The 25,599-nt window shown below is 45.9% G+C and overlaps 1 protein-coding gene across 1 annotated transcript; it reads left to right on the top strand.

The window, feature by feature from the left end:
• On the top strand, nt 1–25,285 carry GPR139 (G protein-coupled receptor 139). The gene is made up of 2 exons (XM_040973930.1): nt 1–288; nt 24,287–25,285. Exons 1-2 carry the CDS (start codon nt 165–167, stop codon nt 25,219–25,221), a joined length of 1,059 nt encoding a protein of 352 aa, XP_040829864.1. The 5' UTR covers nt 1–164; the 3' UTR covers nt 25,222–25,285.
• Nucleotides 25,286–25,599: the final 314 nt, after the last annotated feature.

The following is a 25,599-nucleotide window of genomic DNA, read 5'->3' as shown; positions in this document are numbered from 1 at the left end:
CACGGTCAGGGTAGAAGCAAGTCGTGCGGGGAGACAGGCACTGCTGCTGCTGCTCCAGCTTCAGCTCCAGCTGCTGTCTCCGCAGCCGCCAGCGCCGAGCCGGCGTCCAGAGCCGGGCGGGCAAGGCCGGGCGCGGAGCGGCGCGGGGAGCCAAGGACGCGCTCATGGAGCACACACACGCCCACCTGGTCGCCAACAGCTCGCTACCCTGGTCCCCCAGCTCGGCCTGTGGCTTGGGCTTCGTACCCGTGATCTACTACAGCCTCTTACTGTGCCTCGGTTTACCAGGTGAGGAGCTTTGGAAAAAGGGAGCAACGCCCTGAATCCCATCTCCCTCCCCATGAGTTCCTTGGCGCCCCTTGTGAAAAAAGTTTTAAGCCTGGACGGGCATCTACGGAGATTTCCAGATCTGGGGGCGAGGGGTGGGGAGGTGAGGAAGTTGCTGAGGCCGGGAAAGGAAGGGGGTGCGTGTCCGTGTGTGCACGGCAGGCGAAGGGCTCGGTGCAGGTGTGTGTATGTGTGCGCGCGCGTCGGAAGGAGTCCTGAGTGACTGGGCAGCTGGATTTGGACGGTAAGCTTTGTTTGAGGCTTTGCTTCTCCCAGCACTACTAACCCCGGGGCACATCTGCCCACGCTGTGCCCCAGCCTGACTCTAGATAAAACCAGAAGACCCTGATGCTGAGCTTTGCAATGGAGCAAGGATACCTTCTTGCTGCTCCCGCGCCTTCCCTGCCGGCAGAAGGGAGTAAGGGTCTGCAGGACTGTGTCTGGTTGGGACAAGGGCGCAGGTACACACACACACACACACACACACACACACACACACACACACACACACACACACACACACACACACACACACACACACACACACACACACACACACACACACACACACACACACACACCCCACCAGGGCTGCCACTTCCCAGGGTCACACAGTCTCCTTGAAGACCTACAGGATGTCCTGGCCTGGTCTGGCCATCTACCACCAAACCAGGGCGGCTCACTAGCTGCTGGCTGCGGATGTGTGTGGCTGCTGCCACTTCCCAGTGCCCTCTCCAAAGTGTGGCCAAGACTTAGATTGAATTCCTGGAGAGAGCTGAGCTGCCGCTGGAGAGGTGGAGAGGGGTTGCGAATGCTTGGGTGGGTGTTGAGACAGAAAGGTGTTTGTTCTCCTGGGACTCCAGCTTGGGCTCCCACTTCCCCCTCTCACTGTCCCTATGGCAGAAAGATTCCTAAAGATCCGTTGCAGGCAAGGATATGGGAGAGGCTAGGGAAGGAGCAGGAAGGAGAAAAAGTCCCAGGTGCAGGCTATAGAATGACAGCAGCAGCCACCCTGACATGTTCAGGCTGAGGACATTCAGCATCTCTGAGACTTGGGAGTTGGATTTCAGAGAGGTCTCCTTTCCAAAGCAAACATCCACCCAATGTGGCAGTCAGGGCCAATTGTTGCGATGAGTGCCCCCACCCCTAATTGGGCAGGCACAAGAAAGCTCAAGTTGACTTCACCCTGTGTGCCTCGGAGCCCCGAGCCAGTGAGCAGGTTTTTATTCCTAAGTAATTGTGCCGGCTGGCTGCAGGAGGAGAGCTGCTCAGCTTGATTCGCCCTGCCCGGGGTGGGAGCACGTGTCCTGTAATTACCTCCAGCCCAGATTGATTCCCTTCCAGGTCGCACCTCCCACTGCTGTCCTCCCGAGCCTTCTCCCCAGAGTTCCCTCTGGGGAATTGAGGTCTGGAGAAGGCAATGATGGGTGATGCTGGCTGTGTCCCAGAAGCACTGGACCCTCTCCCCCAGCCCTCTTGTCAGAATAGACCCAAGCCCCGCCAGTGATGGAGGCAGTCACTGGCTCACTCTCCCAGGCTCTTTTTCCTTTGAGGGGACAGATATAAAGCCAAAAGAGAAGCTTACCTCTCGGGAATTTGAAGCTGGGCCCTTCAGTGACCTCAAGGAGCAAGTCAAAGTGCCCCCAGACCTTCCCTCCCATGCCGGCAGGACCTCTCTGGCCCACAGCATTGGCACCTGCTATATGACATCCGTGTGTTGGGTATGGACCTAGCCAGCATTTAGAGATTTCAGAGTGAGGGGCTGGGATTAGAAGCAGCTTTGATGTGTGTATGTACTCAGCTAGCTGTGAAGACCACCTGCTCTATGCCAAAGGACCTCAGAGACTCCGAGTTCAAGGGCATCCCACCTGGGAACCTACAACAACGGAAGCAGGGCATGGAGCCAGATGCCGGAAGCATCCCAAGAAAGAATGGCTGGGGAGGCCACACTTGTCCAAAGGGCATGGGCTGGCACCGTTTTAAAAGCCTAGCAGGTCTGTGCACAAGTGAAATCCTAAAGTCATTCTCTTGAAGCCATGGGGGAGGGTGTGGGGAGAGAGAAGCATGAAGAATCATTTAAGAGGGGTGGGGAGGAACAGGAATGAAAAAATAAGTTTATTGTGGTGCCAAACTTTTTCAAATCCGTGTGTAGTTGTTTTCCTGACATACATTTTCCCATGAACTTGTTGAAGGCCCCTTGCACATCTTTGCCAATCAAAGTACAGAGTTCATGCAGTCTGCTAGGGTGGCATTGGACTTTTTGTGACTGTGTGCCTCGGTTTGCACATCTGTGAAATGGGCAGTATGGAAGGAGGAATGGTGGTGAGCAGAGGGGATGTGGATGGAGGTAACGGTGCTGGTGGAGCCCTCAGTTTGGTGTCTGGCACACTCACCATCAGTGTTGTTCTTTCACAGCTCTGAGTTTTGGATTCTCATGTTACCCACTGAGCTGTGAGGAGGCGGGGCTGCTGAGCTCACCAGTAAGCCAGAGGAGGGTCTGGCAGGTGCACAAAGACAAGTACTTGGTTCAGAGTAGAACTCCACTTGCTGAGTTCTCCACAGGAAACCACCCCCAACCCCAGCCACCAGCAATTAGCCAACCCTCATTACCCAGCTATCAACGGGGAAGCACAGACGTGCCGGGTGTGTGCTAACAGACCACAGGCCTCACTAATATTGTTGAAAACTGACATTTTAATTGAATCATTCTTCCCAGCAGTAGACTTACCTCGTGTTTTGTGAATTCTCGTGGTGGTGATCTGTGGCATGAGTGGGAATGGAGGGATGGATGGGGAACTGCTGAATGTTTGCCACAAGGGAGCCAGTGCTGGGGGAACCTGGTGGCTGCTGTGGCCTCCTGGAGTCCCCAGGATGGGAGGCAAAGCTTGGGACAATCAGGTGGTCCCATCACCTTCTTTAAGGAATCAGCCTGGGCAGGCTACTTAAACTGGTCTCAAGTGGGATGCAAGAATCTCAGATGGGTAGTAAAAGTGGAGCTCTGCCCTAGCTGAAGGATTCTGAACTGCCCTATTCCAGGGTTTTTCCCATCTGGAAAGTGGGGGTAATACGAGTGTCCATTTACCCAGAAGTAGACTCTGGTAAATGGTATCATCTGCCTAAAGCTGATATCAGCATAGTGCCTGGTCTGAGGAAAGCACTCCTTACTCAGCGCCTTCTCCATTCCAACCCTTTTTCACCCGTCTTATTCACCCGTCCTGTGGTCTGTGCATACCTCTAACCTCACTTAACAGATGGGCAAACTGAGTTCAGAGAAGAAAGGCATCTTGTCTCTGGCCACACAAACCAGGATGCCTCATCCCAGCTTCACTACTTCCCAGAAGTTAAGTAATCTCGGTCCCTCATACTATATGCTCAGTGGACATTTAAGAACCTTGAGCTGTTCCTGAAACTGTCGCTTTCCTTTTCCCTTCCCCTCTGGTTCAGTGGGCAAAATGCTTCTCTCATAGAGACCTATACAGTCATTCCATAAGGCCAGCAGGAAAGGCTGAGGATGTTAATGGGACCAGTGAGAGCCAAGATAGTGTGAAAGAGGAGGTATTGCAAGGAGGAAAAGATGAACTTGAACCTGAAAGCCTGAAGGAAGACAGCAACCAGCAAGATGAGTAAGCCTGTCTGATAAGGAAAGAGCAGCAGGAAATTGAATGAGATTTACAAGATTAAAAAAAAAGAACTTTTCCCTCCTAAAAGATGCCAGGGATGTTGAGAAAGACAAGGCTAGAAGGGAGATGGTGGCAGCATGAAAATGTTTTCCACCCAACACAAGGGAGCATTTTCACAGCTGCCAGGTGAAGTTGATGATACCTGCCTAGGAGGGAGTGTGTAAGATGAAGGGAGATGAGTCTTTAGCCTGACAGCTGGGAAGCAAACCTGACGTGTGATTGCTACCAATGCTGCAAACTAGAGGTGGAAAGCTGGGGCACCATACACTGGAATGATGTTGCAGCTGTATTTTCTGGAGCCTGTGCACTTCTCCGGTTAGGCAAAATACCATAAGCAGGCTAAGAATATCAACTCCAGAGCTAGACCTCTGGAGCGCAGCTCCTGGCTTTACTGCTTACAATAAAACAAGAGATCTCTTGTGTCTGGCCCCACATGTGAGTCCTGGTTCCCTCAACTTGCTCATCTATGAACCTGAACACATTTTTTACTGTCTCTGAACCCCAAGCTCCTCAGCTGTGAGATGGGATGACAACATTAGTGGTATCACAAGGTTGTTTGGGGGGGGTAAATGAAATTGCCAAGGATATTTAGCACCAACACTGGCACAACTTTGCTCTAACATGCAGTAAGGGTTCAATCAATGCTGTTAACCTTCTGTATCCTATACTGTTGCTCTGGTGACTAGAAATGAAATATGCATCAACTTCTCATAGCCCTTCACGCATCATAGAAGTGCAATAAATAGTAACTTGCATGGTTTTATTGCCTGTCATGGCCACGTGTTCAAGCCTATAAATGCCCTATAACCACATATCACTTTGTACATAGGTCTTTTCCATAAATGCACAGTTCTACTTAAAGTGAAAAAGAAAAAAAAAAAAGAAAGAAATGAAACTATGCCCTGGCCAAAACAGAAAAGAATGATTCAATGGATTGAGCAGTCAATCCTATCATAAGTCTAGGGAATTTGTCATCCTAAAAGAGTAGCCTGGGGATCCAAGGAGACACTAAGGAGTGGTCTGAACCCAGAACATGAAATCAGCTTTAGATAGAGGTGGCAAACACAGCCCTATGACCACCACCAGCAAGGTTGTCCCGGGTGCTGCAGCCAAAATCATGAGCACTATATGGGGCTCTGCCTTTGAAATGCCATGTGGATTGCAAACATGCGGGTGAAGGCTGGCAGAGTTTGCTAGCCCCTGCAGGGAGCCATGAGATGCTGGGGAATGGAGAGGAGAATTCAAATCCTGCCAGAGGAAGTCTGATCACATCAGTGAGCAAAATGGTCCAATTTTGAGAAATGGTTCACTTACCCAAGAATTGAGCTTCCCTGCTGTTTTTCTGAATCAATGCAATTCTCTTAGATTTTCCCTCTGTGAGAGACATGTGTGCTAAAACAGGAAGAAAACTACTCTGTATGTGTCTCATAGTAATTGCCAGCACTTACCTAGAACTCACTGTATACCTGGTTTTCTTCATATGCATTCATTCATTTCATTCTTGTGACAACTCCTGGATGTTCTCTAAAATGTCCATTTTTCAGACACTTATTTATTTAGTTATTTGTTTGTTTGGATTTATTTATTTTGTTTTGTTTATTTTGGTTTTTATTTGGTTTTCCTCTTTTTTTTTTTTTTATTGAGACCTTTCCCAAAGTGGCAGCAGTAGGAATGGCAGAGTCTCACTCAGACCTAAACTGTACTATTTCTTGGGTCTTTATTAATGAAATCACAGCTGCCAGTGGGCCCTCAGTAGGGAGAGATTGGAAAGGAGTAAAGAAGGAAGAGGCTGAGGAAGCTCTGAGCTCAGAGGGATCACCAAGATCTTCTGTGGTTTGTTAGGTTGCTATATAGGATGATGTTAGGCGGTACAAGTCTCCAGCATCAAATTCCTCTCGGTTTTCTCAATCCTTCTGAGTCTGTCCAAGTGAAAATCTTAGCTTGCTGTTAGTGTGCTTTCAATACCTTCTTAATATTTGTTAAATCTCCCTTTTTAGCAGATGGAGCAGATCTGGGATTCAACACGTTGGCAGGCAGCAGAATCTTATCTAGAATGTAACATCCCTTTCTGTTGTTAATTTTCTCTTAGTTTGGAAAGCAAAGAGACAGAAAGAGAGCTCTTTCCTTCATTGATTCACTCCCCAACATGCCTCATCAGCCAGGACTAGACCAGGCCAAAATCAAGAGCCTGGAATCCAGTCCGGCTTGCAGAAGGAGGAAGCTGGCTCAGAAGCAAAGGAGCCAGTACTCAAACCAGGCACTTGTGTGTGGCTGTCCCAAGCAGCATCCCGACTGCTACATCCAAAACCCTCCCCTTACTGTCAGCCTTGCATTGTCACTGCATTTATGTTAGGGTTACCCTCTATTTACAACACAGGCTGGTTTGTTACCTATTTGTGCTGTCCAATAGAGTAACCACTAGCTATGTGTGGCTACTGGGGAATCCGACATGTGACTAATCCGATTGAGAAACTCCATCTTTCATTGCATTTCATTTCAGTTAATTGACAATTAGAACCTGACACTTGATTCCATTACCAGAAAATAACTGTGCTTGGAACAACTGGTGCATGTGGACTTGGTCTTTCAACTGTTCTTTTTACAACATCAAAATAGAGATTGAAGGAAATTTAGCATCAAAGAGTGAAATACGTGTTAGATTTTGAAGATTTAGATTGGGAACAAAAGGTTAAATATCTCATTAATCATTTGTATTGTTTACATTGTGAATGTTTAATATTTATTGCCAAAAATTAACTATTTTTAATGTGGTAGCTAGAAAGCTTTTTAAACTATGTATTTATTTAAAAGGTACATCAGAAAGAATGAAGAGAGAGAAGGAGAGAGAGTTATTCCATCCACTGGTTTACCTCTCAAATAGCCACAACATCCAGGAGCTTTATGTGGGGCTCCCAGGTGGATGGCAGGGCCCAAGCACTGGGTCATCATTTGCTGCTTTCCCAGGAAAATGAGTACCTCATGCTGACAGGCACCACCCACTGCCTGTTGAAGAAGAAGCCACAGCTTCTCTGGACTGTATTGAAATCAAGCAATCACTGAAGAGAATTCCAGAGGAACAGGGCCCTGAGGAGTTTAGAACTGGGAAGTCCGTCAAGGGTTCACAGGGCCCACACAACTGGCCCTCCCGGGACCTGTTTCTATACTTCCACACTCAGGACCCTTCCAGCACAACCCTTTTCCCTACCAGAGCACACCAAGAAGGCAACACTGATTTGGCAACAGGGAGGCATGCTTAGGTTCAAGTCCCAGTGCTGTGGTTTTGTGGGTCCCAGTCAGGACATTTCCACTTCACTGAGCCTTGTGGGAGTAAAGGGATGATGCTGTCTACTCTCTTCATTTGGCACATCTGTGCATCATCCCTTTCCATGGCAGGCACTCTTTATAGCAGTAAGGGTAGGAGGAAGCCAAGGAAAATCCAGAGAGACTCCTGCATGGTGGCATAATCTACTAGGGAGACAGACACCAAGTGTCCAGATGCACATAGATACTGATAGGCACTCTGGTGGTTGGACCAAGGTCAGGAGCTAGGTGAGACCGAATGGTCAGGAAAGTGTCCTCCAAGAGATGATGAGTGACCTGACACCTGAATAAGGAGAAGGAACAGCCAGGGGAAGCACAGAGGGAAGGGCATGCCAGGCTTGGGGCTGTGGGAGCAGGGAGGACACAGTAACAGCAAGAGCCCAGAGGTGGGAAATGAGCTGGTACAAAGACTGGAAAGGTCAGAGAGCATGGAGCGGGAGGAGAGTGGACAATAATGAGATGCAAGAGGTAGACACAGGTGGGCTCATTGGGCCTTATGGTCTGCAGGAAGGAATTTGGATTTCATCCCAAGTGTTGCACAAGACTTCAAGGCAGCTGGCAATATCTTCTCTTGAATTTTCCAAAGGTCTCTCTGGCTTCTGTGAAAAGAAATATATGGAAGATGGGGGAGAGGAGGAGTGAAGTGAGGGAGAGGATTGCTGTAGGTTGATGACCTCCAGGGTGCTGGTGGAAGAGAGAAAAAGCACCAGAACAGTCCTGGCATGTAGTAGGAGGGCTGAATAGCCAGAATCTCACATTCTTGCCCAACCCCACCCACCCTCACCTTTCATCTCCAAGTGCACCAGAGACAGCCAAGACAAATGAGCAAGCTAATGATGTGTTCAGCTACCAAGGACATCCAGGCCTAGCTTTCAGGGAGCCGCTGGAAAGCACCTGTGGTACCATCCAGAGCTGTCATCTCGATCATGGCAGTGGACAAGGCTAATGACCCCTGCTAATGACCCCAGCTGTGGTTGCTGAGAATCCCAAATGGAGAAGAAACAAGGGGCTGGGCTGGGCTGCTGTCCGACAGAGGCAAGCCAGAAGGGAAGGGTCACCTTCAGCACTGTGTCATTTGACAGATGAACAGGGCTGAGTTCTTGCCAGCATGGCAGAGGGACGCTGTCACTGTGATGGTATTCAGTGTTGATGACATCAAGTCCAGCAGGAGGGGCGGTGGGACAAAGCCCTGGAGAGGGAGGTGGGGACTCCAAGGTTGTTTTGAGAATAGGCAGAGGTCGCACAGGGAAGAGGAGAGCAAAGGCTGCCTGCTTGGCTTCTGACCAGAAGAGCATGATGTTATGGAAGGTAGGAAGATCTGCCATCCCCACCTTGTGTTAAATCAGTTTCAGCACTAAATATTTCCTTCAAAAGGTCAGTCAGGTGCATGCCAATCAAGATCTTTCCTTCTCTACCACCTTCCTTTGCCTTCCTCTGGGATCTGAGCTATAGTCTCAGGCAGCCCATAACGAATTGGGAACACACCTTCCACGATGTGCAAGAGGCCTATTCGCTTCTCTTAAAAACCGGTACTTTCCCATTAAACAATATTCAGAGGCAAGCTCATCTCCATTTCTAATGACTCCTGTAAAATTTGAAGGTCTGAAAAAATTAGTCCTTTTCCAGGTATCACTAAGAACCTAGAGCTAAGTAATCTTACTCCCCATTTTACTAAAATTTATTTTGTTTGTTTAAAAGTCAGAATTAGAGAGGAAGGGAGGGAGAGAGAGAGATTTCCTATCCACTGGTTCACTCTCCAGGTGGCTGCAGCTTCCAGGGCTGGATCAGACGAAAGTCAGGAGCCTGGAACTTCATCTGGCTTTCCCACACAGGTAGCAAGGGCCCAAGCACTTGGGCCATTTTCTGCATCCTTATGGGATGCTGGCATTGCAGATAGTGGTTTTATATGCTCTGCCTCAGCCCCAGCCTCAACAGACTCATTTTAATGGGCCTGGTGCTATCCAGTTTCCCAGATTCCTCACTGCTCCCTCTTGTCTCCCCCAACACAAAGATTCTTCCACTAGGCTTGTTTCTCTCATTTAGGTTCCCTATAGGACATTGAGTTTTCTGTTTTGATGCTATCCTCAAACCAATTTCAATCTCTCTCTCTTTCTCTCTCTCTCTCTATCTCTCTCTCTCTCTCTCTCTTTCTCACACACACACACACACAGCCCACATTCATTTACACTGTCACACGTTTGGCCTCATCTCATTTCCAGTCATTCTACATGCCTTTTCCACAGAAAAGAAGTACATAAAATCTGAATTTTTTTTTAGTTCCTACTTAACTTCCTAGCTGTGGTTAATTGACTTCTCTAAACTTCTATGTCTGTATCAAGAATAATAAAATGGAAATTTCCCACATTGCTGAGGGAAATATCTGAGACAATGTACATAAAGTACCTAACACATAGTATGTGACTTAGCCTATAGAAGAGCTTGTTGTTTTGATACTGACAGGGGTTTGCTGGCAGACCCCCCACCTGGGCTCTTAGAGCTACGTAAGAGGGACCAGTTTGGTTTCATGAGACTCTAGTTTATGCCAGGGATTTTAGGGAATAACAAAATAAATACAAGAGCGTGGAAGGTCCCTGTCCTTACAGAATTCACCCTCTAGTTAGCTGGAAAGGAAAATCAGTGATTGTAATCAGTGTGGATCAGTTGTGTCATAGGATGAGGCCATTGAGGGATGAGGTGTTAAATTCCTGTAAGGGCTCAAAATAAAGACTTGTCTCAACCTGGGAAAATCACAAAAATGCTGAATTAGACTGTGAGCTCTTGACACTACACATTGAATCGTAAGTCATCTTTAGAACTGTGATGGCCTGTGATGGATCTTGGCACATGGCAAGGAGCTTGCAATAGATAGGTGAATAGATGGATAAGTGGATAGGTGGATGAGTGTATGGATGGATAGATGGAGATTGGTAGATGGAAGGTCAAGAGGGTGGGTGGATGCATGGATAGATGAGTGAACTGGTAGATGAATGGATGGTGAATAGATGGATGAATGGATAGAAGGATAGATAGGTACATGTTTTGATGGATGAGTTGATGGAAGAATGGATGGATAAATAGATGTATGGATGGCTGGGTGGGTGGATGGACAGATGGATGGATGGATAGATGGATGGATGGATGGATGGATGGATGGATGGATGGATGGATGGATGGATGAGTTGATGACTATATGAATGATAAGTGGCTATGTGGATGGGTGGGTGGGCAAGTGGATGAATGACTGCCCCCAGCATTTCATAAATGTAACCTGTATACAAGCTATAAAATGACTGAAGACATCTTAGCTGTAACCATCATCATCATGATCACCACCACCACTACCACATTTTGTTAAGTATTTACCCCGAGTAAACATAGACCAAGCAGTGCTGCCTTGCCGCTTCATTTCACCCTCACAACAGTGCCTGGGATGTTGTTGCATCCATCATACCCATTTGACAGATGGGGAAACTGAGTCTCTGAGCAGTGCTGTGGCTTTCCTAAGGTTAATTCAACTGGTGAGCAGCACAGCTGAGATGTGGGGAACCTGCATAGTACTGCTGTGTTCTGTGCATGGGGTGTGCTGTACACATTGATATTCAGGGCACAGAATGAGACAAATGCTGTGTCTATAGACCTCTGCCTTAGTTCACCCTACCAGCCTGGTCTGTGCAAGTGCTTGGAGAAACTGTTTTGCTTCCTGATTGAAGACGCTCCTCCTAGTGTCCCCACTGGCCTCACCCCAAGCAGATGGCTTAATTACCTGAGGTTATTTTTTAAGCAAGGACAGATAGGTGAATTCTCTTCCACCTCATACCTAATCTGCAAAATAAAAAATTCAGTTGCCTCTTTTTTCTTCAAGTAACATATCATCATGCAACAATTATCTTGGGGGGAAAAACTCCCAAGACTTCCTTTATTGGTCATGAATGAATCAAGTTTCAGTCAAGCACTCAGAACCCAAAATCTGGGTCATATAGTGAATGTATATATTGACCACTTATTGGGTGTCAGACAATGCTTACTAAGGGTCATCAGGTGTAACTATTAAGATAATGCTCATCTAGTGCTGACCAGTGTGCAAAGTGAATTAAAACAACTCATCCACTATGAAACTAAATCTCAAAGGAGCTTATTACCTTACCTAAGCCACTTTCAAGTGGGTGGGACGGAAGATTGAAGCTACATACTTGGACTTACTTCTTGTCTTTAAAGGGGTCTCAACTTAATTGGAGAGACGAAGGAGCAAATGATATTATCCTGAAAATCAATGTGTGATGTGCTAAAAGGCAGCTCTCCATATCCTAGAACAGTGTGTACCATCAGACAAAGAGGAATGGCATCAACCCCATACCTGGGATAGGAGGCAGCTTTAGGGATAGAGTGAGGATTTCATGGTAGACTTTTGCCTCTTGCACTTGGAATTAACCTTCAACCTTCCTGAGACTCAATATGCAATATTTGTTCTGACCCAAATTCATTTCTGTGTCATACATATACACTTAACATCTCCTTCACATTAGAATCATTGCTAGGAACTAGAAAATGTCCGTTGTCCTATAGTCCAGTCTACTGTCACACAATATGACCGTTTATTGTGCTGGAGAAAAATCTCAGGATAATGTTGGAGGTGCAAGCTTATTTCCATACACTGAATTTATGCCTCTCCACCATCCTCATGTAGGTATATCCATGGTTGAAACTTTATAAACTAAGGTAATAGTCATTTTTCATAATTATCATTAACATTACCTGAGAACTTACTATACCTTGTGCAATTAGCATTATGATAACACCAGGCTTCCAAACCAAGCACTCAGGCTCTCTTCTGCTGTGCTGTGGTGAGAGGTGAAGCTGTTAATAGCATTTGGTATGGTGATTAAGTTGCCGCTTGGGCTATCCACATCCGGTGTCAGAGTGCCTGGAATCACATTCTGGTTGCTTTGCTCCCAATTCCAGCTTCCTGTTAATACATATACTGGGAGGCAACTGATAACAGCTCAGGTTCTTGAGTCCTGCCACCCACATGGGAGATTCCTGGCTTTGGCCTGCCTCAGGCCTAACTGCTGGGGACATCTGAGAAATGAGCCAGTGGATGTTTGATTGATTGATCTTCCCTTTTAAATAAAATGAATGTCAATAATTTTTTTAATTCATAAAAGGTTCACCTGATCAGCTAAGGCTTATACAGGATACTTTGTGTTTAAAAAATAATAATAATAAGTGCTTTTTGGTCCTAAGGTCCTCAGAGTGGGTATTTTCATAAAGACCCAATCTCCCTCTTCTGAATGGAAATATGCGGAGAGAATTGTCGAGTGTCCATGCTGGAGGTGTAGGTCTGCTCCACAGAGCAGATGAAAACATTTTCTGTGAAAAGGGCATGTGGGTGGCACCCAGCTCCCCAAGTGGGGACACAGACTGGTGTCCTTTGCCACTTACAAAATGGCAGGGTGGCTTGGCCAGTCTCTGTGAGACTGTAGATATAGCTGAGTTTCTTGGGGCCCCAGTGTTGCAAACAGGACCACTCTCCCCACCCCTGAGACTCAGGTAGCCCCCTGGGCTGGGGGCACTTAGAGTACTATGAATAGGACCTTCTCCCTCTGTGGTCCTTTCCCTGAGCAACCACTGGCTGACTCTAATGGTTTTTCAGCTAATTCTCTTGGGATTTCTTATTTTTAAACAATTTATTTATGTATTGGAAAGACAAAGTTACAGGGAGAGAAGGAAAGGCAGAAAAAAGAGAGAGAGAGAGAGAGAGAGATCTGCTAGTTTGCTTCACAAGAGACCACAACAACCAAGGGTAGATGAGGCCAAAGCTAGGAGCCAGGAACTTCTGGTCCATCCTTCCACTACTTTCTCATGTGCATTAGCAGGGAGATAGATTGAAAGTGGAACAGCCAGGAATTGAATCTGTGTTGACATGGGAGGCCAGCATTGCAGGAGGAAGCTTAACTCATCGCACTACAACACCACCCCCCTGGATTTTCTTCTTACAAAATATTCATCTTACTTATTTGAAAGGCAGAGCGATAGCGAGGGAAAGACAGAGACCTTCCATTGACTGCTTCACTTCCAAAATGGCTCCAATGGTTGGGGCTGGGCCAGACTGAAGGCAGGAGTCAGGTACTCCACAGATCTCCCGATGGGTGCAGAAGGACAAGTACCTGGACCATCTTCTGGGGCTTTCCCAGATGCAATAACAGGGAGCTGAATCAGAAGTGAAACAGGCAGGGTCCCCAAAACCAGTGGTGCAGTTCAGAATGCTGGCATTACAGCATTACAGCACCACAACCTGCACATACTAGCAACCAAAAAAAAAAAAATTGTAAAAATTGTGCCTTCTGAAATCACTGTATCTTTATTTTTGCTTCTCACTTTATATGTTTGGCTAACCTATCAGTTTGGATTCTTTGATGCTGGAAGGAGTATTTGTCAGTGAAATTAGTTTTACCAACAGTATTTTATTAGAATGAGAAAAATGGATTGAGTTGGGGGGGTGGCATATACAGAGAGAATGGCCTCAGGGATAGAGGAGCCAAGACAGCTAAGGTACATCTGTGGTTACTTGGGTGGGACATGTTGACATCTAGGTTCAGGTGCTGTGACAAACAAAGATTCAATGGGTACTTTCTGTATGTCTAAGGAACCGTGCTGGACTCTAACTGAAAAATCCTAACACAGACCCATCCTCCCAAGACTCCTCCTGATAGAAACATGACAAGGATCTTCTAAGAGGCAGTTTGATAGAGAGTTAGCTGGATGTGGTCCTACAGGCAGACAACAAAATATTATTCCCAGCCTCAAAACCTAGTTGTGCAACCAATAAGAGCTAGGAAATTGGCTGAAGTTTTATTAGCTTCTGAAATCTATTAAAATCTATTTGTCTGGGAAAAAAAGGATGGGGTGGGAGTAATAAACTTAGAATTCTTCATTTTTAAATGCTTTTGAGAATGTGAATTCAAGAGAAATTCACAGATATTTTAATTTTCTGCTATCTCGCTCCTGATACAAATCCAGCCACCCCTGAACTATCTCATGATAATTAACATTTACTAAACGTCCTTCCAGTGGGCAAAGCTGTTTCACATGCATTATCTCCTTAAGTCCCCACAACAACCTTGGGAGCCTGCAAAGCAATTTCACTGAGGTTATCGCAATGGATTGTTGAATTCTCATCCCTCATTTCTCTGCTGTCCACACACCAGCCTGTCATTTTCCAGTTGCCCAAATACAGCAAAGCCTTCACACTTCCTTGATCTTGCAGTGTGGCTCCCGCTGCCAAGAAAGATGCCCATCCCTCACTCGCCCAGCAAAGGAGTGCCCAATTCATTCCAAGGAACCCTGGGCAGGGGAGAAGAAGGGCTTGCTGCTATAGCCAACATGGGGTGGCTTTGCTGGAGAAGGGAGCACCCAACAATGATAGCCACGTGAGGGATAGACCAGGAGGTCAGTGGACACAAGTCCTATCCTGCAGTCAAAGTGTCAAAAGTAGCAATGGCCCAAGACATTTTCCCTGATTAAACACATAAAGCCCATATGGGATCCTGGTGGCTAAATCTTCGCCTTGCACACCCAGGATCCCATATGGGCACCAGTTTGTATCCCAGCTGCTCCAATTCCTGTCCAACTCCCTACTTGTGGCCTGGGAGAGCAGTAGAAATAGCCCAGGAAAGCAGAGGAGGATGGCCCAAAGCCTTCAAACCCTGTACTCATGTGAAAGACCTGGAAAAACCTTCTGTCTTGGAATCAGCTTGGCTCTGATCATTGTGACTACTTGGGGAGTGAATCTGTACCTCCTTCCCTCTGTATATCTGCCTTTCCAACAAAAATAAATACATCTTTAAAAAGGAGAAGAAGAAAAAGAAGAGGAGGAGGAGGAAGAAGAAGAAGTAAAACAACTGGTGCTTTGTAGGTGCAAGGTTACCAGATGTGTAACCTTGGAGACATCTTGAAACCCAACCCCAAATCACCTCCTCTATATGATACCCGCCTTTGAAGTGAAAGAAACTGCAGTGAGAACTAACTACGAAATGCTCATCACAGTTTTTAGCTTATAAGAGGAAATGCTAAGGGGGCAAGCACTGTGGCATAGCACGTTAAGCTACTGCCTGCGATGTTGGCATCCCATATGAACACTGGTTCATGTTCTAGCTGCCCCATTTCAAATCCTGCTAATAAACTGAAGCAAACTGCCCCAAATGCCGGGGCCACTGTCACCCCCATAGGAGAGCCTGGCTCGTGTCTTCAGCCTTGTTTACTCCTGGCTGTTGTGGCCATTTGGGGAGTTAACCAGAGTATGAAAGATCTTTCCCTTTCTCTTTGTAACTCTGCCTTTCAAATAAATATATATTTTTGAAAATGTAGCTGTTAAATTGAAATTATTAACCTTTGTTATTAGGACCACTTCCCTCAAGACAATGAAAATGCAGAATCAATTTATCATCACCATGATTATTGCTGCAACTGCTGTTATTTGAATTTTCTCTTATTTCTAGAGGAAAGAAGGAAAAACCACCTGTTTTTTCCTATTGATGCCTTCCATGTCGTGTCTTGGGAATAGCATTTCTGCTCAGAGGAAAAAGGGAGGGAACTTGTTTTGTGATTGTCAGGGTTAAAGCAGAGGATGGAGAATCAGTCAGCCATCACTGGTGTCTGGGAAAGCTGGAGCACGAAGGACAGATAAGAGGCATCCCTGGAGATACATCACAGGCAGAGTTCCTGAGCCATGTGGCCTTGTTTGAGGGCAGCGGCTCCTTCATCCTGTGTTGCTTGGGGAGGAGTAGTGAGTGGAACAGCATAGAAACCTTGAGCAGGGACAGAGTCACGGTGGTGTCTCCTCCCAAGCATCCCAAACCCTTCTAAGCACTGTCTGCATGTTCACATCAAGTTTAAGAAGTAAGTTTTGCTATCAGTCCCACTTTACACATGAAGAAAGAGAGGCACAAAGTTCAGTAACTTGTCAAGGTCACTGTTATTATTTTGCCTTGTGCTGCTGTCATAAAATATGTAATACAGAAATAAAAGAGGATTTCTTAAAGATTTAGTTATGCAAAAGACACAGTAACGGAGAGACAGAGATGGAGGGAGGGATGAAAGGAAGGAGAGAGAGAGAGAGAGGAGATCTTCCATCAGCTGTGGTGTGTCACTCCCCAAACGGCCACAACAGCCATGTCTTAGCCAGCTGCTCCATCTGTATCTCACACATGGTTGCAGTGGCCCAAACACCTGGGTCATCATCTGCTGTCTTCGCAGGCACCTTGGCAGGCAGCTGCGCGGGAAGTGGAAGATTCCTAACAGCATTCTGGTATTGTATGGCGTTGTAACAAGTAGCAGTTTAGCTTGCTGCACCCTAACTCTAGCCCTTAAAAACAAAGCAGCCATACAGCAAATGTGGATTAGATATGAACCCAGTACCCACACTCATCACCACATTGCCTTGACTTCCTCCCCACTCCCAGGATGCTTAGGCCTGTAGCCTGAAGCCAGAAAAGCAAATCCCCCCAAAGTCACCAGGACAGCATCCCTCCTTCACCCACTGTATTCAGCTGAGACAGGTCTGAAGCTGCTACACCTCCCCCAGCATACAAAGGTAGGTGTTAGAAGGTCCCAAACGCAAAGCTATTTCCACATAATTGAGCCTCCTTGACCGACATGTCATTGGACTGTGTGCTTGGGCTAGAGACAGAACACAATTTCTCCAGCCACAGAAAATTGCTCCCCAAGGCCCCAGGGTAATTAGACGTTGGCCTGTACCTTGTCCATATCCCAGCACAGGTACAGTCACTTGCACCCCACATGCCAAAGCGGGTGCTGAGCTAGAACAGAACGTTCACAGGAGGCTGACCTCGGAGGGCATGCCTCAGGGCCATGTGCACCAGGGCATTTTCTCATGTTCTTAAACCCTCAGATCCTGTGACGCCTTCCCTCTGCTTGCCCAAGAAGAGGGGAGAGCATGCATTGTGGGGAAAGACAGTTTCTCTGGACATCGCTGCCCTTTCCTGTCAAATGCTACAAATGAGGAAGGTACAATACCAACCCCTGTGTGTTTCCCTGAGGTGTAGATAGGGGCTTCTTATCTTTACCTTCCTCCCTCTCATCTCTCTTTGCAATATTTGTGGTTTGTAGGACAATAACCAGCTTCTGACTGTAAAACCTGTGATGCTTAAAGCCCTTCCATGATTTTCTACAACTTGGGACAAATCCAGGTCCAATGTGGCTACCTTTAAATTGATGCTGTTACATTTTTACCTCTTCTCCAGCCAGGCCTCCCTGCCAATCTTCCGTCCAAACAGGGTGAGCAGATGACATATAGACATGAAGTTCAGCAGCAGTAGCTTACCCTGGAGGGTAGCCACATGTTTAAGTATGGACCCAGCATGACTAGCCTTCTGATTCTCAAAAGCATCTCAAAACTTGGATTGGATCCTCCAATGTGTAAATATGACAGCTAATTCCAAAACCCTAAAGATGCACTTGCCACCCAGAATCTACCCCTCCAGACCACCAGTCTGTGACCTCTATTCTGTATCACGCCCCCATGGCACAAATGCACATCCTCTGGGCCTTGACACATTGCGTTCCCTCCCATCAGCACCCTTTCCTTCCCAGTCATTTGATTGACTCTTTTATCATTACACACACACATACTGTTTCCTCCAAGAAAACCTCCCATGACCCTTTAGGTTGGATCTGCTCCCCCTTCTTCAGTTCTATAGCATATTCTCTTTTGCGCCCCTGGGTGTCTCTGGATTTTCTGCCAGGATAGAAAAACAGAAATCAGCCCTTCTGACTTACTGAGACATCTGCCATGTGCACCAGGATGCTGGATACAGTGGGGAGGGAGACTGGCTTGAATGATGTTAATAAAGATACAGAATCCTCCTCATGCCACAATCCTGTCTGATTCAGCTGGTGAGCAACCAGAATGACCTTCACTGAGCACTCACTGCATAGTAGGTGCTCTTGCTGGTCCTCTGGTTATATGAACTCACTTAATTCTCAGGAGAACCCTGAAAGATGGGGATTAGTGGCCCTCTTCTTCAAATGAAGAATAGTGAAGCATAGGTTGTTGGAGATTCCCAAAATGAGGAGTTTGACAACTCCATGAAATATGGTTTCAGAATTACTACTTTAACCTCTCTACTTTGCAGCAAGAGAAAGGCTCCGTGTCTAGAGAGAACCTGTCATGCTCAAAAGGAAATAAATGAATTGTATTTCTGAACAACTATATGACAGGCATGATACTAATGTCTTTTCACTTGTTAAGTATGTTATCCTGAAATACTGGAAGACCTAGCCACAACCAGTTTTCATTCTTCCATGGGAAAACCACCAAATGGCTTAAGCAGGGACTGTCCTCTTGAAATGTAACAATTTACTGGACAATGGGACAATTTGCCTACCTTACACAGTTGTATTAAGTGCTGGATTGAACTCTTTGCCATTTGAGTTTTCAAGCCCAAATCCAGAGACATTCAAGGGAGCAGAGAATGTCAAATGATTCGACTTTGAATGATTTATTTAGCAAGTTCTGGGTCCCTGGAGCCCAGAATACAGCTCTTGTTCTCTGGGGAGCCTGACCCAGTCCCAGGCACATGGTTGGACACCACTAAATATCTGCAGAACTGAATTGAATCCACATGGGTGATTCTGATGCAACACTTCTTCTGAGGGAACTGATAGTCTCAAAATGATCTCACTAACACACTGAGCACCAAATTAATTTTGAATTAATTTCCAATTACCCTGGTGACAGTACCTGATTCATTTTCTGCAGTAAACCCTTGGTAGTCCTCTCACATGTGTTAACCAGCCCTTTGTATGTCTCCCAAGCTGTGTTAATGTATATGCATAGTTCTCCCTTCAACAGATATTTGATAGATGCCATAATTATCACCCTTGTTATGGATGAGAAAATGGTGACACAGAGTGGTTAAGTAAACTGTCCAAAGTCACACAGCTATAAAATACCAGAGGCAGGTTGCAGTCTAATAGCCTATCTCCAAAATCTGTACTCTTTGCTTCTCATCTTTCTGGGGTGATTTTAGGAGACTTGTAGTGACTTCTGGAAGTGGTCATGATTGTAGTTATGCTCAGTTCTCATGGCCTTGACAGCGAAGGAGCTCATAGTATGTGGATTAACCATTAACAACGTGGTCTGGAAATTTTGTCTACACTGGCTCATTTATTTTCTGAATATCATGCTATTTCTGAAGTTGAAACCATTGATAAGAGACTGAATATAAAAAAGCAACTAAGGACCTGAAGTCAGCAGTTGACAGTTTGCAGTTATGTGGCCTTAGCTGGAGGGTACCCAGCTGTCCCTAGGAAGTAATTCCCTGAGACAAAAGAAGCCTTAAGGTTGAAAATCAGCTTAAATTGTTGAATGAAGAATTTTACTTTTGATGCATTGATAATGTTCCTACTTCTGGACTATTTCACTTGCAGTCACACCTCCCCTGCCTTCACTCATAGCATACCCCATGGTGCCACAGTGAAGCTTTCTTTAGCTGCTCCTCTTGTGCCTGGGCAAATGACCAGGACTCCTGTGTCCTCACACTTGCTGTTGGGTCACAGCCATCTTGCTAGAGGAAGAGACTTCCAACCCCTCACCAAGAACCTCAATGCTGGGAATGCATGTGCTATTTGAACAATAAGAAGCAATTCCTGAAAGATGTATGACTTACCCAAAACCACAAAACTAGTAGGTGGCAAAGCAGAAATCTACTGGACTGGGAGAGAACTGTCAGATCCATGGAGATGCAGCTCATTTGCTTGTTTGTGCATTATGGCATCCCTGTGTCTCGTGTAGCACCTGATACATAGTGGGCAAGCAACTCAGTATGCATTTGTTGGGTGAACACATGAATGCTAGCTTCCTTTAAGTCTGCCTTTGTCCTTGCCTGCATGAAAGAGCAAGGCAGGGTCACAGAAAATGATGGCTTTGTGATGGCTGCGTTTTGTATGCACAATTGATAAGCTATTTGCCCGCAGCTAAAAATACCCCTGGCTGCCATTGGATGGATGATGCTTAACGCAAGATGTTTAATCAAACAGCGACAACCCAAGCAGAGCCACAATTAGCCTCTGATACCCCATTGAACTCCAAATGAAGCACCGGAAGCTTGTGACTTCCTGTTGATCCTCTGGCACCCAATGACCATCACCCTGGGCCCTCAAAACAGCAAATCTCAAAAAGCTTCCTCTGCTCAAGGCAGACACCTTGCTGGAAATCAGGAGACAGTGTGAACCGTTACTGAGCATACAGGGTGAGTGCTGTGGAGGGTTAGCCAGTGGGAAGCAGCATTTGACATGGGAACGGGTAGTGGGGAGAATCTGAGTTGTATATCCTGGACTTCAAGGAAGTGATTAGATCTCAGGTGTGTATCTCTCATTCCCAGGGATTCTTCTGTAATGAATCCTGCCCCCAATTTTCCTAACTCCATGTAGTCCCAGTTGTTCCATACTGTTGAAATGATTTCTGTTAAGTGATCCATTCCTCTAAGCTAATGGTGGGAACATCCAGATAAGTAGATGCACAGAATCAGCTGTAGAGTCTAGAGTCTAGAGCTAGCTTCCATCAAACCCCAGCCCAAGTACCATTGGTACCATTGTACTGATGGGAGCTCTGAAGCTCATAATGTTAGTACAAATTTACCAAGAACACCAGCTGGAAAATGCAGATCTAGCAGACTTCCCAGACCTGCCAGCATCCCAAATGCGTATCTCTCATCTTGTGCAACCTGTCCTTTCTGGTGACTTCCATTTGGTGTTTGCTGGAGAATCACCTGCCTCTCCAAATCTTGTTCCTGCAAAGCCCTGCCCCATCTGTCTTTGTGACAAACTCCCAGAACTGAGAAAATGCAGCTGCTCCATCACTTGGTATAGAACTTGACCTGGGATGGCACCATTGAGTGCTTTCAAGATGCTTTTCCAACTTACCAGTTATGCTGTTTTGAGCAAGTGCCTTTCTCTCTCTGGATATATACTTCCTCATTTGTCAGTGTAGGCCAGAAACATGCAATCCACCAATCCTGTCTTCTCCACAAGTTATCACTAAATCAACTCGCCTTCTAAACAATTTCAAATTATTTTATAAGAAAACATTTTTCACTGCCCTACCTGGAAAAACAATAGTCTTTCAATACCATTTAAAATAAATGTGTGACTTTTGAAATGAAAATGTTCATCACATAAAATCATACCACCTATACAAAGCCACCAACATATTATTGGTGTTAATAAACAAATGCATTTTAGTACTGAAAAGTACAGTTTGGAAACTAGAGGATCTTTTAGCTCGCTTGGAAATGGTTTTACGATCAAGGTCTAGCAGTTGTCATGGTTATTGGATGAAGATGCTCCTGGTCAAAAAGCCAAAATGAATTCTGCTGCCCAGAGAAAGTCAATTGATTGGCAAGGCTGACCTGAGCCCTGCCATCTGAATGCTGACTCACTTTTGCCTATAGCCCTGCGTCAGCCTGCCCTGGGATGCAGCCATTTGAGTTCATACTGCCTGCAGGAGGGAGCCTGCCCGAGTCTCAACCAGTTTTAGTCTATGCTGGACACCACTGGTTTGTCAATGTCTGAGAAAAGCCAGGGAGGCAGCACTATGGATCCAAGGCTCAAGACCTGTAGGATAAACGCACACCATTTGTCCCACCTTGGCAGACATCACCAATTCATCACAGTACTTCTGAGCCCAGCCATGGTTGAAAGAATGCTTTTAAACATGGCTCTCAGACAGCCACAACCAGTAGATGGAGGATTAAACATGTTTGCCATCCCTGCATTGTGCTGTGCTCTCATCTTTGTAATGAGACCTAATAAAAGGAGAAACAGAGAAAGGGGGAACACTAACCCAATCCTAGCTCTGAAAAGAATTCACATGAGTGCTTTATTGTGGATACCCTTGAGTTCGATGAAGCTTTAACTATGTAAGCAGTAGAGACTGGAAGGCAGACATTTGACCCAGTCTCTTCTTGGAAACCCCACCCTCTACTACATCTGCCCACCAGCAGTTGTAACAGAGATGGCATCCACTCATCCCTTGAGACCTTAGCCACTTACATGCTGTTTCTGTACCATCTTAGTAGAGATTCTGAATATGTTCGGTGCCAGTCTGCATCCACATTTGGCCTGTGCCCACTGAAAGAGGATGGTAAATACATCTTGAAAGAAGTTCTGGACGAATAAAAACTTTTTGAAATTATTCTCAACAGAGCACAGCCAGGTTTTTAATAAAAGAAAGTTGGTAAATGAAAAAAAAATGTGCCTCCAAAACAAGTGGAAATCAATAGAAGGGTCCTTGACTTAATAAACCCAGCTTCTGATGCTTGCCCCCACCTCAGGGCTTCTGAACATGCTATTTATTTTGCTTGAAGCACTCTTTCCTCCCACACTTTTAGTCTATGGGTCTTTCAAATCTCAGGTTGAACATCACTCCCTCAGGAAAGCTTTCTCTGATCACTACACACAAACAATCCCTGGGAAATCCTGTGTCAGAGTGCCTGGATTCAAGACATGACTTCCATCCCTGACTCCATGTGGTATGCGCAATGGTCAGGGCTGGGCTGGACCAAAGCCAGAAGCTGGAAATTCAACCCAAGTCTCCCACTGTGGATGGCAGGAGCCCAAGATTTTTGAGCCATCACCACTGTCTCTCGGGGTATGCATTAACAGGAAACTGGAGTCAGTCACTGAAACCAGGCACTCATATAGAATACAAGCATCTTAACTGATGTCCTGATAACTTGACTTAAATTTAGCACTTAATTCCATTTTCCATGAGTATCTTAAAATACCCTCCTATGTACTAGTTAAAGAAGTCCTCATACCTAAATCTTTCTCATGAAGAGTCCTAGCAAGAGATTAACTATGGTGGTTCATAGTAGAAAATCCTGAAACCAACTTAAATATGTTTTATATCCAATATTACAAATTAAAGTAAGTTCATGCATTGGATTTGAATTGCTATACAGATGTTAAAATGAGTGAATGAATGAATGAAGCTCCTGGCTCCTGGCTTCAGATCAGCTCAGCTCCAGCTATTACAGCCACTTGGGGAGTATACCAGTGAATGGAAGATCTTTCTCTCTGTAGATCTGCCTTTCCCATAAAAATAAATAAAATCTTTCTTTAAAAATAAATTAAGTAAATAAAAAGACATTTGTTTTTATGAGAAAGACAGAGTTACACAGAAAGAAGGCGAGATAAAGTCAGAGAAATCTTCCATTTGCTAATTCACTCTTAGATGGCCACAATGGCTAAAGCTGATCTGATCTGAGGCCAGAGGTCAGGCGTTTTTTCCAGTTCTCCCACATGGGTATAGAGGCCCGAGGACTTGGGCAATCCTCCACTGCTTTTCTAGGCCCTAAGCAGAGAGCTGGGTCAGAAGTGGGTCAGTGAGTACTTGAACTGGCACTCATATAGGATGCCAGCACATCAGGCAGAGGATTAGCCTGCACTGGCTCCTGATCCTCCCTGTTCATATAATTTTATATTCCCCTTATTTTAAAAATGTGCAAGTTCCAAAAAGCTTTCAAGAGGTTATATTGTCCATCTCAGCCCTGTTTTCTCTTTGCAGTTGGACAAAATAAAGAAATGGGATATAGGATCAAGAGATCTAAGTTGATCCTGTCCCTCTGATTTAATGTGTGCCTCTAAGTTGTTCAATATCTACAAGCCCAACTTTTATTTCTAATGTGTGGATAATGGCAGCACCACCTCTCCTGCACTGGTAAGGACCAAACAGAAAAGAATATGGATATGGCCTTGCTATAATAGCCATATGTCTGTAAGAAGTGTGATTGGCAATACAGAGTTTATTCCATGTAAAGCTGAGTTCAGTCCCTTTGACTTCGCTGGAAGTGCTCCAACAAACCTCTGACTGAGGCTCCGAGTAAATGAAAAATTCATCTTTGCTTCAAGAGTTAAACCCAATTCTCTTCTCTCCACAGCAAATATCTTGACAGTGATCATTCTGTCTCAGCTGGTGGCTAGAAGGCAGAAGTCCTCCTACAATTATCTACTGGCCCTTGCTGCTGCCGACATCCTCGTCCTCTTTTTCATCGTGTTTGTGGACTTCCTGTTGGAGGATTTCATCTTGAACATACAGATGCCTCAGGTGCCCAACAAGGTCATTGAGGTGCTTGAGTTCTCCTCCATCCACACCTCCATTTGGATCACTGTTCCTTTAACCATTGACAGGTATATCGCCGTCTGCCACCCACTGAAATACCACACTGTCTCCTACCCAGCCCGCACCCGGAAAGTCATTGTCAGTGTCTATATCACTTGCTTCTTGACCAGCATTCCCTATTACTGGTGGCCCAACATCTGGACTAAGGACTACATCAGTACCTCCATGCACCACGTCCTCATCTGGATCCACTGCTTCACCGTGTATCTGGTTCCCTGCTCCATCTTCTTCATCTTGAACTCTATCATTGTGTATAAGCTCAGGAGGAAGAGCAATTTCCGCCTCCGTGGCTATTCCACAGGCAAGACCACTGCCATCTTGTTCACCATCACCTCCATCTTTGCCACCCTCTGGGCCCCCCGCATCATCATGATTCTCTACCACCTCTACGGGGCACCCATCCAGAACCCCTGGCTAGTGCACATCATTTCTGATGTGGCCAACATGCTGGCCCTTCTGAACACAGCCATCAACTTCTTCCTCTACTGCTTCATTAGCAAGCGATTCCGCACCATGGCAGCTGCCACACTCAAGGCCTTCTTCAAGTGCCAGAAGCAACCCGTACAGTTCTATACCAACCATAACTTTTCCATAACCAGTAGCCCATGGATCTCACCAGCAAACTCACATTGTATCAAGATGCTGGTATATCAGTATGACAAAAATGGGAAACCTATAAAAGTGTCCCCATGATCCCGGAGGATTGGCACCCAATGCCTCTGTCTAATCCATTTCCAGGTGGGAGGGTTCCTATCCTGCAGCCGGACAGCTCTCCTGTCTCCACTGCGAACCTGCTTTCCTGTCTCAACTGACTAAGCGGCTCTCAGACTGGCAGGTGAGAAAGGACAGAAGAGAAGGAAGACATGGATCTCGTTTCTATCGACGCATTTGCTTTCATAAAATCATGTTGGCAGCAGCAGTTCTTATCAGTTTCAAGATGCCACTGGAGATTGGAAGTACCATTCATCATCTTGTGAGTGGTGAAGATACACATCAGAGAAGTAGCCTGTGACTTAGCACTATCCGTGGACACAGAACTTCTCATTTATGTGACACACCAAGCCACACTAG

The sequence above is a fragment of the Ochotona curzoniae genome, unplaced genomic scaffold (assembly GCF_017591425.1).
Source record: "Ochotona curzoniae isolate NIBS_2020 unplaced genomic scaffold, NIBS_Ocur_1.0 contig_2321, whole genome shotgun sequence".
NCBI lineage: Eukaryota > Metazoa > Chordata > Mammalia > Lagomorpha > Ochotonidae > Ochotona > Ochotona curzoniae.
This window is presented reverse-complemented; position numbering and strand designations above follow the sequence as displayed.

What these genes read in the sequence shown, in the direction of transcription:
- GPR139 (XM_040973930.1), top strand. Translation starts at nt 165, where the DNA reads ATGGAGCACACACACGCCCACCTGGTCGCCAACAGCTCGCTACCCTGG. An exon ending in ACTGTGCCTCGGTTTACCAG is followed by an intron (nt 289 to 24,286) that starts GTGAGGAGCTTT and finishes TTCTCTCCACAG; the next exon opens with CAAATATCTTGACAGTGATC.